The following is a 15,121-nucleotide window of genomic DNA, read 5'->3' as shown; positions in this document are numbered from 1 at the left end:
CGTCGGAGGGCCGGAATATAGTTTAAAAAAAAACTATGAGCACTGCAGGCCTGGGACGCGTCGGCTGCTAAGCAGGACAGGCAGCGGCACCCGGCGGGCCGGATAAATGTCCTCGGCGGGCCGCATGTGGCCCGCGGGCCGTAGTTTGAGGACGCCTGATCTAGGGGGAGGAGGCGGAGGAAGAGAAACACATGGAAGGAACACGGAAGGGGTTGCCCCGCCGTAGACTCGGACTGGGCGCTGTCAAAGGACCAAGGGAGCTTGGGATTGCACGCGGGAAGGGATATTGGCTTGCCGGGTGCCTCTGAGAGGTCTTGGACTTGCTAGTGACCTTTCAGAGAGGGTTCTAGAAGGCCTCATGGGAGCAGGGCCTGGAGTGTGCGGACTAGAAGTCAGGCTTCCTGCTGTTTGAGGGCTAGACCTGTTGTCTCCCTTTGTCCTTGACGTGAAGGGTGAGATCAGGAGGTGGTCATCTGCGGAGTCCTCGTTCCGCACCAGGCATTGCCCACTGTCTGAGTCCTTTGCCCACCCTCGCCTGTCAGAATCGGAGAAGACTGTGATGGCCAAAGAAAGGCAGGGAGACAGACAGCAGGCCAGACAGGCTTGACCACTCATTCACGAAACGGGGGCCGTGACTTGAGAAGACGTGGACTTAGAAGATCTTTTTTTTGGGGGGGGGGGAATGTTAGGGGCCACTTGCTATATTTATCCAGCGGGAAAGGCAGGGCGTCTGCGCCGGCCAGCTGGTTCCGCCTGTGCGGTGCTGTGTCCGCATCATATTCCCTCTCTGGGTGCCTTTCGCTTTCACTTTCTCTCCCTCTGATGACCTTTCCTGACCCTGCCGTCTCCCAGCAGACACAGAGGCTGCGGGTGAGGGAAGGATGGGAAGCCCCTCGCCGGCTCCTCCAGGCCCTGGCTGTCCACTCTGCCCAGCCTTGCACCCGCTGGCGGAGAGGACGTGGGCTCCAAGCCACGCAGGCTGGCCTCTTTGGATTCTGATAAAGTGCAATGATGTCAACGAATTCCTGGCCAGTGCCCTGGGAAGCTGCGGTCCTCGGTACCGCTAGAGGCCGTGGGGAGGGATTCTGTGGGGCAGGAGGAAGCCAGGCGAACCGCATCCCTCTCTGAGATCACCCCTTTTCCTAAGTGACGGGGGCCAGCTGGAGACTATGGGCTTTTCTCTAGGGAAATAGTGTTATCGGCCCATCTAAGCAGTAAGAGCAATAAATAATAGAGTAGGAAGAGAGCAGATGGGGTGAGGCAGTAGGGTCTGCCGTGGGCTCCAGCCTTCAGTTCTCTTGTAGTTCAGCCCCCCTTCCTCTCTCGCCCGCCCGGAGTGCTGCAGTGGCCCCTGAACTGATCCTGGTGTCTCCGGGGTCCCCTCCCCCTCCCCCTCCCCCAGCCTGCCTCCCGAGATCTGCCCACACCCTAGACCTCGTCATAGCACATTCCTGCTTTATGCATTCTCCCTCCTCCAGGCTCAACCAAAGTACACAAGGCTTTCCCCAATTCGTACCCTGCTCCCAGGTCTCTCAGAACCCCCATCCGAGCCATTCCTGCTGTCTTTTCATTCATTCATTCATTCATTCATTCATTCTTCGTGTCTTCAGCCACTGTTCGTCAGGGCCTGCTCTGGGCTAGGATCTGCTGGGAACTTCTCATCCTGGCCCGTTCATACTCCTTGTCCCCCCCAAACACCATGGCTGCCTTTCAGGGCCTGCTGCCTTCTCCCACACCCTCTTCTCAGCCTGCGAGCCCCCTCCGTGAGCTGGGTCTCCCTTTCATTTTTTAAAATATGTATTTTTTATTGATTTCAGAGAGGAAGGAAGAGGGAGAGATAGAAACATCAACGATGAGAAGGAATCATTGGTCTGCTGCCTCCTGCACACCCCACACTGGGGATCCAGCCTGCAACCCAGGCATGTGGCCTGACCGGGAATTGAACTGTGACCTCCTGGTTCATAGGTCGACGCTCAACCACTGAGCCACGCCGGCCGGGCCCCAAGTCTCCCTTCCAGATCACATATTTTCCTCTGAGCTCCATGGCCTTCGACTTTTTTTCTTCATTGAAGTGATCTATGTTTTGTGCTAATCCTCCTCCTGAAAAAAAAAATCGCCATCTTGGTTACTGTTCCAGTAAAGAGGCATGAAAGTCAGTGTCCCTAGCACTGGCTTCATCTTCTCATCCTGTGAGCGAGGGGCCTGTCCTCGTCCTGCCCGGAGCCTGGGGCTGAAGGAAGGACTCTGGGGACGGGCACCAGCATGACATGACCGTGCTAGAGAGGAGGCCAGCCCCTGCGGGAATGGCAGACAGGGTCCGCGTGGCCCCCCCACTGCCCTGTCCCCCACCAGTGGGCCAGAGTGAGTTTCCCTACATCACCCCTGTATCTGGCCATGTCATCTTTCCTAGGCCTGCCCCTCCGTGTTTGCCTATAACAAGAGGGGCCTGGTCACCTCCGAGGGCTGGACTGAGACCCTGACCCTGACCAGGAGAGTGTGCCACCACCACCACCACCCCCCCCCCCCCCCCCCCCCCCCGCCCAGGGACCTGGAAACCATCCCATTGAAATCAGAGGGCCCCTCATGAACTCCGGATTCCCAAGGCCACACACACACACACACACACACACACACACACATACACACACGTTCACCCCGACTTCCCCCTCATCCTCAGCCAGCCTTCTGCGCCCAGGGCTCCTTGCCAGCCCTTTCCTGGGGGCACTGCGCTAAGCAGCTCCATCCGGCCAGGGCCTGGGCCTGGCGCTCCGCCTTTCAGCGCCCCCATCTTTTATTTCCCGGCGCCTGGCCCGGGCACTACCCAGTGAGCCGCGTGTGGCCCCGTAATGAGTCCGTCTCCCAACGAGACTGTGCGCCTGCTGAGCCCAGAGCAAGGACCCTGTCCTGTTCATGGCCGCCCCGGGGCGCTCAGCGCTCGGAGGCTGAGCAGAGGTGCCGGATCCCTGTCTCCGACCGCAGGTGACAGGGTTCAGGGTCCCGCACGAGCCCTCCCGGGAGGCTGCGGGAAGGCGCCGCTGGGAAGCGCAGACAACGACCGGAATCCCGATTCCGGGCGCGGGGAGGGGAGTCCCCTAGCCAAGCCAGTCCCGGTGCAGCTCGCCAGCCGGAGGCTCCGCGCCACCAGCCCGGCCGCCCCCCCACCGCCAGGACCGAGCCGTCTTTGTGCAGCATCAGGTGCGAACCGCGCGAGCACGGGCCGTGCGCGCGCGCACGCACCCCCCCCCCCACTCCGCCCCCAAGCCCGGCTGCGCTTCCGCTCGCCCGCCCGTCCCCTCTGGCATCTCCTCCGGCGCCCCGGGCGAGGGCAGGGGGAGGGAGGAGGTCGGACACGTAGCCCGCCCGCTGCAGGGCGGCCTCGGCGCGCAGGGCGGGCGGGGGAGCCGGGACCGCCGCTCAGCCCGCTGGCCTTCGAAAGATCCTCCTGGGCCAATGGCAGGCGGGGCGACGCGCGCGGATTGGTGCAGGCGCTCTGCTGATCACTGTGGAAACCCGGGAACGCGGGAGGATGCGGAGCCCGGGGCGGGGGGGACCCCGGGGGCGGGCGGGGGAGGCGGCGAGGCCCTGAGCACCGAGAGTTTTTACTGGTGGCAAAAGTCCAGCGCGGGCTGGCGGGCGGGGGACGGCGACAGCTTGGGGGCACTGGGGAGCCAGGGATATTCCGAGGGATATTGGGCAGCGCGCTCCCCGGCAACGTCGAGGAAGTGGGGGGAGGGGCGCGGTGGGGGGAGGAGGAGGAGAAGACAAAAGCCGAAGGCGTGGAGGGCTCGGCCGCACTCGGGCAGCGGGCGCCGGGAGACCGCGGGGCATTCCGGTCTGCAGGCAACATGGGGAAGGGGGGGAACCAGGGCGAGGGGGGCCCCGAACGCGAGGCGCCGATGCCCACCTTCCGTTGGGAGGAGATTCAGAAGCACAACCTGCGCACCGACAAGTGGCTCGTCATCGACCGCAAGGTGTACAACATCAGCCAGTGGGCCAGCCGGCACCCGGGGGGGCACCGGGTCATCGGGCACTACGCGGGGGAAGACGCCACGGTAAGGGTCGGCGGCTCTGCGGAAGGCGGCAGCCGGGAGCCATGGTTCCCTGGGCGCCAACCCTGCTCTGCTGCTGGAGCTCGGGGCGCCCCGGGGCGGCGGGGCAGCGGGGGGGGGGGAAGAAAGTGTGTCTACGGCGCTCTCCTCCCGCTCCGAATCTTTGTCCGGCGGGGCAGAGGGGCGCACCTGCGGTGGGGGTCGGGCTGGGGGCCCCGGGAGGGAGGCAGCGCCGCGGGGGGAGACCGGAGCGGGGGCGGACCGTGCAGGGTCTACCTTGCGCACGGGCCCCCACGCGTCCGCTTCTTCCGCGGGGTTCACGGCAACCGGGGGCGCCCCAAAGAGGGCGCTCGGGCCCTGGAGCTTTGGCGCCCCAGCGTGGAAGATGGCCGCCCGGCGCTGCGGGAAGGAGCCGGGAAGGAGCCAGGTGGAGGACCCGGGAGCCGTCCCACTCTCCGGCCGACCAGGGGGTGGGGAGGGAGAGCCGGCCCGGCCCGCGTCTGCCTGGAGTCTGGCCCGAGGAGTCCGCCATGGCCGCCTCACAGACCCCCCCCCCCCCCCGGAGCGGCTGTGCCCACGCTCAGACTCCCAGGACCCACGCGCCCCCAGGACCGGCCTTCTTGGGGGGCGAGGGTGGGGACTTGGTGAGAAGGAGAAGGGCTGGGGTTTGCAAAGCCCACGTGGAGAGGCGGTGAGCCGCGTGGATTCAGCCGCTCTAGGCGGGCTTGGCAACAGGTCCGGCGGCCTCGAGGTTACTCGGGGGCGTTCAACTCAATGGCCCTCTGTTTCCGATCCGCCGGGAGTGCCCTGCGCCCTCGGCCCGCACAATCCCTACCCCCCGCACAGTCCCTACCCCGGGAGCTTCCTTCCGCCTCAGATCGCATTCGCAGGGCATGAACTGTACTAACTGGGGGTACAGCTGATTAATGTGAAGTCACCAACTGGAGAGTCATTCATTCTCCCCCCTCCTCCTCAGCCCCCCAACATGGGAAGTATGGGAAGGGGACTTGGAGAGGTTAGAAACTGGCTTGGAATCGGAGGGTTTTGTTTTCAGGCTGTTGAGCAGGTGCTTTGCCCCTTGGGGCATGGACTGCCTGCCGCCTCAGGGTTTGGGGAGCGCAGTATTAGGGGCCATGCCAGTATGGGGAGGAGCCGACCAGCAGAGAGAGTTCGTACCCCTGCAGCCCCTGATGCGCCGTTAGGAGTGAAGTGCCACTTAGGTCCTCAGGAGGCTGAAAGTCACGGAAACTTCTGGGGACAGTTCAGGTTCTCCATGGGGCGTTTCCCTGCTTCCGAAGAAGGGATGACCTCAGGACTCAGCACCTCCCTTTCCCCAGAAAGATGACCCGGAGAAGGGCCGGGCCGAGGCCATCTGGGCCTCCTGCAGGGATTAGAACGCCTGGGCCTGTCGGAATAACAGCTGCTTCGCTGTTCCAGCTTCCGCATCACATTCCTACCTGTCGCCTTTCACCCCAGCCCGGGGTCAGCCCCAAACTCCGATTGCTCTTGCTCGTTGCTGTCAGGTTTAAAAACCTGCTCAAGCCCTGGCCGGTGTGGCTCAGTGGATAGAGCGTCGGCCTGCGGACTGAAGGGTCCCAGGTTCGATTCCGGTCAAGGGCATGTACCTTGGTTGCAGGCACATCCCCAGTGGGAGGTGTGCAGGAGGCAGCTGATCGATGTTTCTCTCTATCCCTCTCCCTTCCTCTCTGTAAAAAAATCAATAAAATATATTTAAAAAAACAAACCTGCTCAAGCCCCGGTCGGGGAACTCGGCCAGGTCACTCCGTTGGTCATCCCAATATGCCAAGGTTTTCAGTTTGGTTCCCCAGCCTCTGGGCCTAAACTCGGAACCTGCCATCACTGAGTTCTCGCTCCCTCCCTCCCTCATTTCACCTCGGATCGCTCTCGCTCTGGTCCCCTGGCACTCTCTGCTCTTCACAAATAAATATATTTGATTTCAGAAAGGAAGAGAGAGGGGGGAGAGAGAGAGAGAGAGAGAGAGAGAGAGAGAGAGAGAGAGAGAGAGAGAGAAACATCAATGATGAGAGAGAATCATGGATCGGCTGCCTCCTGCACGCCCCACGCTGGGGATCGAGCCCACAACCCGGGCCTGTGCCCTGACCGGGAGTCGAACTACATGACCTTCTGGTTCACAGGTCGATGCTCAGCCCCTGAGCCGCACGCCAACTCGGCCCTGCCCTTGGCTTTGCTGTGGGCCAAAGGAACCCTCATCCGTGTCCCAACGGTGTCTGTTGTGTTCATGGCAGAGTCCCCCCTCTGCGGAGCTTTCTCCACCGGCGACTTTTAATCTCCAGCTGCAGTTCCGTCACACATTCACTTAGTGTCTCCAAGGCTCAGAGCTGGGCCCGAGCAATAGATGGCCAACGGAGGAATCCACTTTCCCTCCTTCCTCTCCAGCGGGGACTTGAATGGGGAGTCTCTGCCTCTCATCCCAGCTCCCTCCACCCGCCTCTTGTCCAGCAAACTCCTGCCCTGCCCCCTCTTAGAACCCAGAGAGGGAGAGCAGGGGTCAGGACTCCTGCCTTTTTACCTGCCCCTACGCTGTCCTCCTGAAAAGGCCGCAGACTGAAAGTGGGAGGCTCTGGCCCTCCGTGCGACAGGGCGACAGGGCGGGAGGTCCCAGAAGAGGAGGACACCTCGGTGTGAATTCCCAGGCGGACACTTCCCTCCCGGGTCTGTGACGTGGGAAGGTTATCGTCAGGCGCGAGTGGGCCGTGCGTGAGGTCATTGCTCAGACTTCTGAACGCTCTGCCGGTGTAAAGGATGGTTACTGTGTACATGTCCCCGGCACACACGGAGGGGGGCTCAGGACATAGGAGAAGGGGGGTGAAGAAGGGGTACCCCACTTTGACCGAAGGAGACACATTTACTGAAATAGAAATTCTCCGGGTTGTGCCTGGAGGGCAGTTCAGCTCCCTCAGCTAGGTCTGGGGAGGAGGGGAGACCACAGGCCCAGCCCAGCGTTCCCGGTCTCTTAGGCAGATTCACCAGCCTGGTCCCCGCTGTGACCCCATCAGCCCCAGGCTGCCGGCGGGGGGGCCTGCTTCCTGGGTAGCCCTGCCCTTCCCAACCCCACAGTGCGTGCCTGTGCCCTGCACCCGCAGGGACACTCGCCACGGGCCCTTGGGGCACAGCACTGTCCTCCCTCCCCAGCCTCCGCGGCTCCTTGCCCCGCGTGCACCTCTCTGCTTGGGAAGGAAGTCAGCCTCCCTGCCTCCAGCTGGGCACCCAGCGTCCCCCCCTCGGCTTCTCCCTCTCACCACGTGTCCCCGGTCCCGGTTCCCAGGGCCGCTGCCCGCAGCACTGTCTGCCAGGAGTTGGCTCCTCCCGCACTTGTGAGTCCCACGCTCCCCGTGCCCGCTCGGTGCCCCATGTGCGAAGCTGGATTAGAGACCAGCGTGCTCTGCAGAGGAGGGGGGCACAGCAGAAACAGCATGGCGGGGTGCTGGGTGCCGGGGGCGGGGCTGGGAGCCGGGCCTGGGGTGGGGCTGGGCCAGGGGTCCGTCTGCTTGCAGAAGCTGGCTGGCCTTGGAGCGGGCCATGGCAGAAGCAGAAACTGCAGCCGGTGTGTGACACGCACACATCTTCCGTTCGGGAGTCGGTGCTCTGGGTCTGGCCTCCTGCAGCCTGACCCCCTTACCCCTGACATGCCCTCCTGGGGGCCTGGGGGGGTGCTCTGCCATGTCAGCCTGTCGCTGCTCCTGTCCACCTGGGAGGTCTGTGGCTTCTCTCCCTCAGAGCCTGGCTCGCCTTCTTGTTCCCAGACCCACTTCGGGTTGTCCCTGTCTCGCCCGCCGCCTGCTTTGCACAGGCAGGCCCTTCTGTGCCCCAGCCGCTGCAGGGAGACACTTCGAGGGGAGGCACAGAGAGGGCCCTTCCGCAGGGAGGAGGGAGCTCTGACTGAGGCCTTTGTGTGAGCCGTGGAGACCTCTAGTTAGGCACCGCGGATGGGACGGCCCGGGGCGGGGAGCGCGTCTCCCTGTCTCTTCTCCTCTCTGAACCGGCCTGTCCGGAGTTCGGGAAACATCGGTGGCTGTTGCATGCAGCCTGGCTCGGTGGCTAGCCCTCCACAGCCCCCCCCCCCCCCCCGAGGAAGGGTGGAGTGGAGCGTTCCAGGAGCGCCCGCCGGGCTGTGCGGAACGGCAGGGGCGTCTGAACACCGTTGCCGTGTGGGGAGGTCTCCTGGGGCTAGGGGTGCGCCGTGTGGGGTCCTGGGGCCCCAGGCTTGCTTGTGAGCCCTCCTGGGAGGCTCTGCGGTAGCCCTGGGGCTGCGGCAGCAAAGGAGGCAGGCGTGGCCCCCCTGGCGCAGCTGTATCCTGGTGCGAGACGGTAAGACTATCCTGGTGCGAGACGGTAAGACGGGAGCGCAGGCGGCCCCCGGCTTACGATGGTGTGACGGGATTCTTCGGCTCCCGATGCTGCGGAAGTGATCGCCTGAGTTCCACGAGGTCCTGACACTTCGTTACCAAATAGGCCTTGTGTCGGTTTTGCCCAGCGGTGGGCTCGTGTGTGTTCTGAGCACGTGGAGGGCAGGCTGGGCTGAGCTCCGGCCCGTGGGCTCGGCGTCGTGAACGCACTTTCTGCTTCGGGACGTAACCCTATTGAAAGTCGGGGAGCATCTCTTCGGAACACAGCCTGTGGTTCTTTCAATAAATATATATTTTGCCAAAACCGGTTTGGCTCAGTGGATAGAGCGTCGGCCTGCGGACTGAAAGGTCCCGGGTTCGATTCCGGTCAAGGGCACGTACCTTGGTTGCGGGCACATCCCCAGTGGGAGGTGTGCAGGAGGCAGCTGATCGATGTTTCTCTCTCATCGATGTTTCTAACTCTCTATCCCTCCCCCTTCCTCTCTGTAAAATATCAATAAAATATATTAAAAAATATATATATATATATATTTATTGATGTCAGAAAGAAAGAGAGGGAGGGAGGGAGAGAAACATCCATGATGAGAGAGAATCATGGACCGGCTGCCTCCTGCACGCCCCCCACTGGGGATCGAGCCTGCAACCCGGGCCTGTGCCCTGACCGGGAATGGAATCGTGCCTCCGGGTTCCTAGGTCGATGCTCAGTCACTGGGCCAGGCCGGCCGGGCTAGAGCCTCGGATCCTGATAGGTAAGCATGTCTCAGGGGGAGTGTGGGCTGGCGGGTGGCGACAGCAGGTGGGCGGCTGGGAAAAGCCTCTGAGGTGCAGCCCAAATGGAGCCAGCCCGGGACACGTGGGCGCAGGCCTCGGCAGCGGGGAGCAGCCGTGCAGAGGCCCCGGTGTGGGACCCAGCTTGCCGGGCTCAATGGCAGTTCCCCCCCAGGGACGGCGAGACGGCCCCACAGCGCTCGGCTTTCTCAGCTGGCGGGCGGCGTCCGGGGTGTGGGGAGGCACCCCGTGGCAGGGGAACTGGGTTCCATCCTGGCTCTGCCCTGGGGGGCGTGGGAGGCCACTGGCCTGAGCGCCAGCATCTTCATTGTCAGCTGCGCTCTGTCTGGCTCCTGCCTGCCACCGCCTTCCCTCCCCGGGAGGTGAAGTCCCTGAGCGCATCAGGTCCCCAGCCCAGGCGAGGAGGGCCTGGAGCCACGGCCCCCGGACCTGGTGGGGCGGGGGGAGCTGGAAGCCGGGGGGGGGGGGGTGACTTGCGGACAGACCCGTGTGCTGAGTCCCTCTTCTGTGGACCGTAGAGGCACCGTTCGCTGTGAGACGAGGCAGGGCCCCAGGAAGCCGCCTCGTGGTGAGGGGGACAGTGACGGCGGGGATGGGCCCTGACGGGGAGCCACCATCGCCTCCGTGGCACCGCACCCCGCACCCCGCACCAGCCCCGCTTTGGAAGCAGCGCGGGGCCTTTCCGGGGCCTGGTACCCACAGCTGGGAGGGCCCCCCTTTGCAGAGGAGGCTGAGGCTATGCGGACGGCTGGCCCTGAGTGGGCACAGCTGGTCCGGACCGGACCGCAGCCCCTCGCTGCCTGCCGGGAGCCCTGGATGAGCACCGGGCTCCCCTCTGAACGTGGACATCAGGGCCCTGGGCCGCCCGCCTCGGCCGCTCAGCCAGGGGGAGCACAGGCCTTGTCACAAGCTCCGGCCCCTTTCCCTCGGCACAGTGTCGCTTTGTGAGTCTGTTCTAGACACAAATAGAACAAGGACCAGGCAGCAGGACCTGGCGCCAGGGGAGCAGGGGGAGCGGGAGGAGACTGGCCGTGACCGCGGGGACACTGCTGGGGGGGCGGCGAGGGAAGACATTGTCCTGTCTTGTCGGCGTTTTCCTCGTTTCTCCCCATTTTTCTTAATTGGAAGATGTCTGAGCCCGCAGAGGAGTTGAGGGACCAAGTGGACAGGAGAACGGTTCGCGGCTTAGCTTTCGGCAGCGGCTCTCCTTCTCCCTCACGATGCGCACGCGACTCCCTTTTGCCGGATCCCAGGAGAGTAAGCTGTGTCGTGCGCCCCGTCACCGTCTCCTAAGAACGGGACAGTCTCTCCACACCCACAACGCCCTGGCCACATTTAGGAAAGTCCATAATTCTTCGTATGATCAGGTCTCCCATCCGTGTTCATCGTTTCTCGCTCAGCCCGTAAGTGGCTTGTGTAACTGCTGGGTCCTCCCCTCTCCCGCTTCGAATAGAGTCTCAAGTCAAACATTGCAGTTTTTAAAATTATTCTTTTTTATTGATTTTTAGAGAGAGAGAGAGGGAGGGAGAGAGAGAAACATCAATTTGTTGTTCCACTTATTGATGGTTGCTTCTTATATGCGCCGACGGAGCTACCCAGCCCTGGCAAGCTTTGCAGTTTTCTGTTATCTTTTTACTAGAGGCCCAGTGCCCGAAATTCATGCACGGGTAGGGTCCCTAGCAGCTGCTGGCTCCCAGCTGGTACTCCCTCCCTTCCCCCCACTGCTGCCACTGGTCACCGCCTGTGGGGTCCGATCACCCCGCCAATTGCCCTACCGACACCCTGCTCCCAGGTGCTGAGGGAGCAGGGCGGCGGCCCCGCCCCCTCCGGTCACCAGTCGCCCTGCTGTCAGATCAGTGGGTCATCAGGCCCCTCCCTGGCGACCAGTGGCTCGTACCTGCCTTGGCCTGGCGCCGCCCACTTACCTGCTCCATCATCCCGCCCTGGTCCCGCTCTCGTCGGGGCCCATCGGGGCCTGCAGCACCTCCACTGCCACCCACCCGCCCGCTGCCAGCACCACGTCGCCAACACCAGCCAGGTTCCATGCTGCCCCCCTGGTGGTCAGCACCTGTCATAGCAAGTGGTCGAACTCCCGGCAGAACTTCTGGTCCAGGGGACAATTTGCATATTAGGTTTTTATTATATAGGATCCTCTCTTTTGGAGTCTCTTTTCATCTAGGCATCTACCACCACCACCCACACACAGACAGACACACTGTCTCTCACTCTTTTCTCACGGTGCTGATTTCCCGCTTGCTTCCCGTGGTGGCACGGACGTGTTCCTGTCCCGGCAGCGCCGTGGGGCTGGTGCCAGGCGGGTGGAGGCTGTCACCCCTGGGACTTCGCACAGCAGCCCATCGGGGCGCCGGGGCACTCCTCCCCACAGCAGATGCCATGTTGGTTGGGAGCTAACCCATGAACTGTACGTGGTACGCGTCGGAAACCCTGCAAGGAAGCGTGCTGGCATACCAGCAACAGTGGCCACCCATTGGGTGGCATTTTCCGCTTCGTTCTGTCCTTTTCCTAAATTTGCCAGAAGTATGCCCATTATTACCTTCTGAGGGGGAAAACCATTAGAGTGCATAACCTTCCTTTAGCTGTAAAAGCACCATAGCCATGTTAGAGGAAGCGGGGAAAGTAATGGAAGTACAGCAAGCCGTCATGCCGCCGCTGCCGTCAACACCCTTCTCACGAGTAAGTGATGCTTCTTCCAACGGCGAGGACGCTCCTGTCGGCCACGCTGCGCTGGTTTCCGGTTTCCCGCGTCTCCCAGCCCCGTTTCTCGCCGTGTCGTCTCCAGCCGCGCTCCTCCTCTCACTGACGGCCGCGTGCAGGGTGGTGGGTGGCCCGCTTGGCGGGGTCCCAGGCACCCAGCAGAGGAGCCCGAGGCCACGTCCTTCCCCGGCCCTGCCCAGCCCGGGGGCCGCTCCCTGCATGTCCCCGGAGGGCCCTGCCCAGGGGGGCATCCTTGGCGAGCTCAGTGGCCCCTCATCAAGGCAGAGGCCCAGCCGAAACCCGTTTGGCTCAGTGGATAGAGCGTCGGCCTGCAGGCTGAAGGGTCCCGGGTTCGATTCTGGTCAAGGGCACGTACCTTGGTTGTGGGCACATCCCCAGTGGGAGGTGTGCAGGAGGCAGCTGATCGATGTTTCTCTCTCATCGATGTTTCTAACTCTCTATCTCTCTCCCTTCCTCTCTGTAAAAAATCAATAAAATATATTTAAAAAAAAAAAAAGGCAGAGGCCCAGGTGGCACCTTGTGGGGGGGCCGGGCACTGAGGGAGCACTTGGGGCCAGTTCGTGGGAGGCACACAGGTTTGCTGGTGAGTCCTGCCCTCCCGAGTGGGGTGCAGGCTGAGGTCGGGGTCCCCGCTCACCGCTCACCCCCTGCTCCCCAGGATGCCTTCCGCGCCTTCCACCGCGACCTTGATTTTGTGCGCAAGTTCATGAAGCCCCTGCTGATCGGCGAGCTGGCGCCCGAGGAGCCCAGCCAGGACCGCGGCAAGAACGTGAGTCCGACCGACCACGGGAGGAGGGGGTTTTGGGGGGACGAGGACCCCACCCCAGGGGGAGGTGCTGGTGTGGGGCCGGGAAGCCTTGTGCCAGCCCAGGGGGAGCCCTCCCCACCCAGCCTTGTGCCAGCCTGGCTGACCCCCCACGTGGAGGGGTTCGTCCCCAGCCTCTACCTCCGGGCAGTGGCCCAGGCTGGGCAGAGGGCGGTCCCCTCCTGTCTGTCCTCCTCTGGTCAGCCCCACCTCCCACTGACCTCCACGCCCGCCCCTCCTCTCCTCGAGGCCGATGAGGCTGCCTCCGCGGCTCCGCAGCTGAGCTGGGCTCCCACCGGCAGAGTCCCACAGGCCCCCTTCCTGAGCTGCTTCTCCAGCTCCTGCCCTTCCCCCTTTCACTGCTGCATAAGTGGTCGCCAAGGATACGCTTCCGAGTCTTCACTTACCTCGCAGGTGCCCAGATCTGGCCTCCCCCGCCCAGGCCTCCCTCCCCTCCCCCCGTCTGCCTGTCCCAGGACCCTGGGGGAGTCCCTGCGGATACCCCTGCACCTGCTCTCCCCTGTCTCCCCTCCTGCCCTGCCTCCCAGCGATGCCCACACTTCCTCGGCGCCATCGGGAGGCCCTGCCTCCATCACCCCTCACCCCACCGGTCCTCTCCTGCCTCCCTCCCCAGCCCTGGGGGGCAGGGACTTCGTCATGTGTCTCCCCCACCTCCACCTCTTCAAGGCCCAACAGGGTACCCAGGACAAGTGCGCCGTGTCCGGTAGCAGAGACTGCAAGCTTGGGGGGGGCGGGGCCAAGCGGACAGAAGATAGAGAGCCCGTGGTCGCCCTTCCCGGGGTGCAGTTCAGGGGTTTGGAGTCCACGTGCACTGTGTTCACCCAGCACCAGCGCCCTCCCTCCCCCAGCCGTGGCCGGCACTGCTCTCACTTCTGTCCGGGCTCCTCCGGAGTGGAACCCACCGGGGGCGTGTCCGTTTGTATCGGGCTGGATCGCACTGAGCCCCGCGTCTTATGTGTGAAGATTCCCTTCCTGTTTTAAAAAATATATATATATATTTTAATATATTTTATTGATTTTTTACAGAGAGGAAGGGAGAGGGATAGAGAGTTAGAAACATCGATGAGAGAGAAACATCGATCAGCTGCCTCCTGCACACCCCCGCCTGGGGATGTGCCCGCAACCAAGGTACATGCCCTTGACCGGAATCGAACCTGGGACCTTTCAGTCCGCAGGCCGACGCTCTATCCACTGAGCCAAACCGGTTTCGGCTTAAAAAAAAAAAAAAAAAAAAGAATATTTTTACTGATTTCAGAGAGGAAGGGAGAGGGAGAGAGAGAGGAACACCAATGATGAGAGAGGACCATGGATCGGCCGCCTCCTGCACGCCCCCCACTGGGCATGCATGTGCCCTGACCAGGAATTGAACGGTGACCTCCTGGTTCACAGGTCGATGCTCAACCACTGAGCCACCCCGCTGGGCCCTTCCCTTTGAAGGCGGAAGAATGTTCTGTTGTATGGGCGTTTGGTTCAGCCATTCATCTGCCCGCGGTGTCTGCTTTGTCTCCGCCTTCTGCCTGTGGTGAACGCTGCTCTGAGCGCGGGTGTGCGCGGGGCAAGCTGTGGGGTTGCCGCCGTTCTCTGCCCCTTGACTGGCTGGGCACGAACGCACAGCCCCCAGGGCTGGCCTGGCCCAGGCAGGCGCGTGGCAATGCCGGCGGGGAGCGCTGACACCTCCTGGGTGGCTGACGGGGCCCCGTGCCCTCGCTCCGCAGTCCCAGATCACCGAGGACTTCCGGGCCCTGAGGAAGACGGCCGAGGACATGAACCTGTTCAAGAGCAACCACCTTTTCTTCCTCCTCCTCCTGGCCCACATCATCGTCATGGAGAGCATCGCCTGGTTCACCATCTTCTACTTCGGCAACGGCTGGATCCCCACCGTCATCACGGCCTTTGTTCTTGCTACCTCGCAGGTGAGGCGTGACCCCCCCCCCACGGACAGCCCCCCCCAGCGATGCAGGCCCCGCCCACCCCCCCAGCGCTGCAGGCCCCGCCTCCCCCAGCGCTGCAGGCCTGGCCCCAGCCCGCGGAGGCCCCCACTGCCGCCTGCCCCGCGGGGAAAGCACCTGTGGCCTCTCCCCGCAGGCCCAGGCCGGCTGGCTGCAGCACGATTACGGGCACCTCTCTGTGTACAAGAAGTCCACGTGGAACCACATCGTCCACAAGTTCATCATCGGCCACTTGAAGGTAAACGCGTGGCCCGGGTGCAGCCCCGCCGTGCGCAGTGGGTGGAGTGCTGCCGCTCTGAGACCAGGCCCCAGTTGTGGGGCTCCCCCCGGCCAGGACCAGGCCCCAGCTGTGAGGCTCTCCCCCTCCCCCCCCCCCCCCGGGAC

General features: G+C 63.1%; 1 protein-coding gene across 2 annotated transcripts in view; it reads left to right on the top strand.

Annotated features, from left to right (window-relative positions):
- Window positions 1-3,601: 3,601 nt before the first annotated feature.
- FADS2 (fatty acid desaturase 2) overlaps window positions 3,602-15,121 on the top strand; it is a 33,074-nt gene continuing 21,554 nt past the window's right edge. The window contains exons 1-4 of one of the 2 annotated variants that reach the window (XM_080688012.1): window positions 3,602-4,052; window positions 12,621-12,731; window positions 14,504-14,701; window positions 14,874-14,975. In XM_080688012.1, the coding sequence (XP_080544138.1) occupies window positions 3,846-4,052; window positions 12,621-12,731; window positions 14,504-14,701; window positions 14,874-14,975 (618 nt within the window). In that variant the 5' untranslated portion in view covers window positions 3,602-3,845. Of the gene's footprint in view, window positions 4,053-8,198; window positions 8,400-12,620; window positions 12,732-14,503; window positions 14,702-14,873; window positions 14,976-15,121 lie in introns of those variants that run through there. The other variant, XM_080688013.1, reaches the window with a different exon arrangement.

This window comes from Plecotus auritus, assembly GCF_963455305.1.
Source record: "Plecotus auritus genome assembly, chromosome: 9".
NCBI classification, from domain to species: domain Eukaryota; kingdom Metazoa; phylum Chordata; class Mammalia; order Chiroptera; family Vespertilionidae; genus Plecotus; species Plecotus auritus.
The sequence above is the reverse complement of the archived record's forward strand: the minus strand, read 5'-3'. Positions and strand labels throughout refer to the sequence as shown.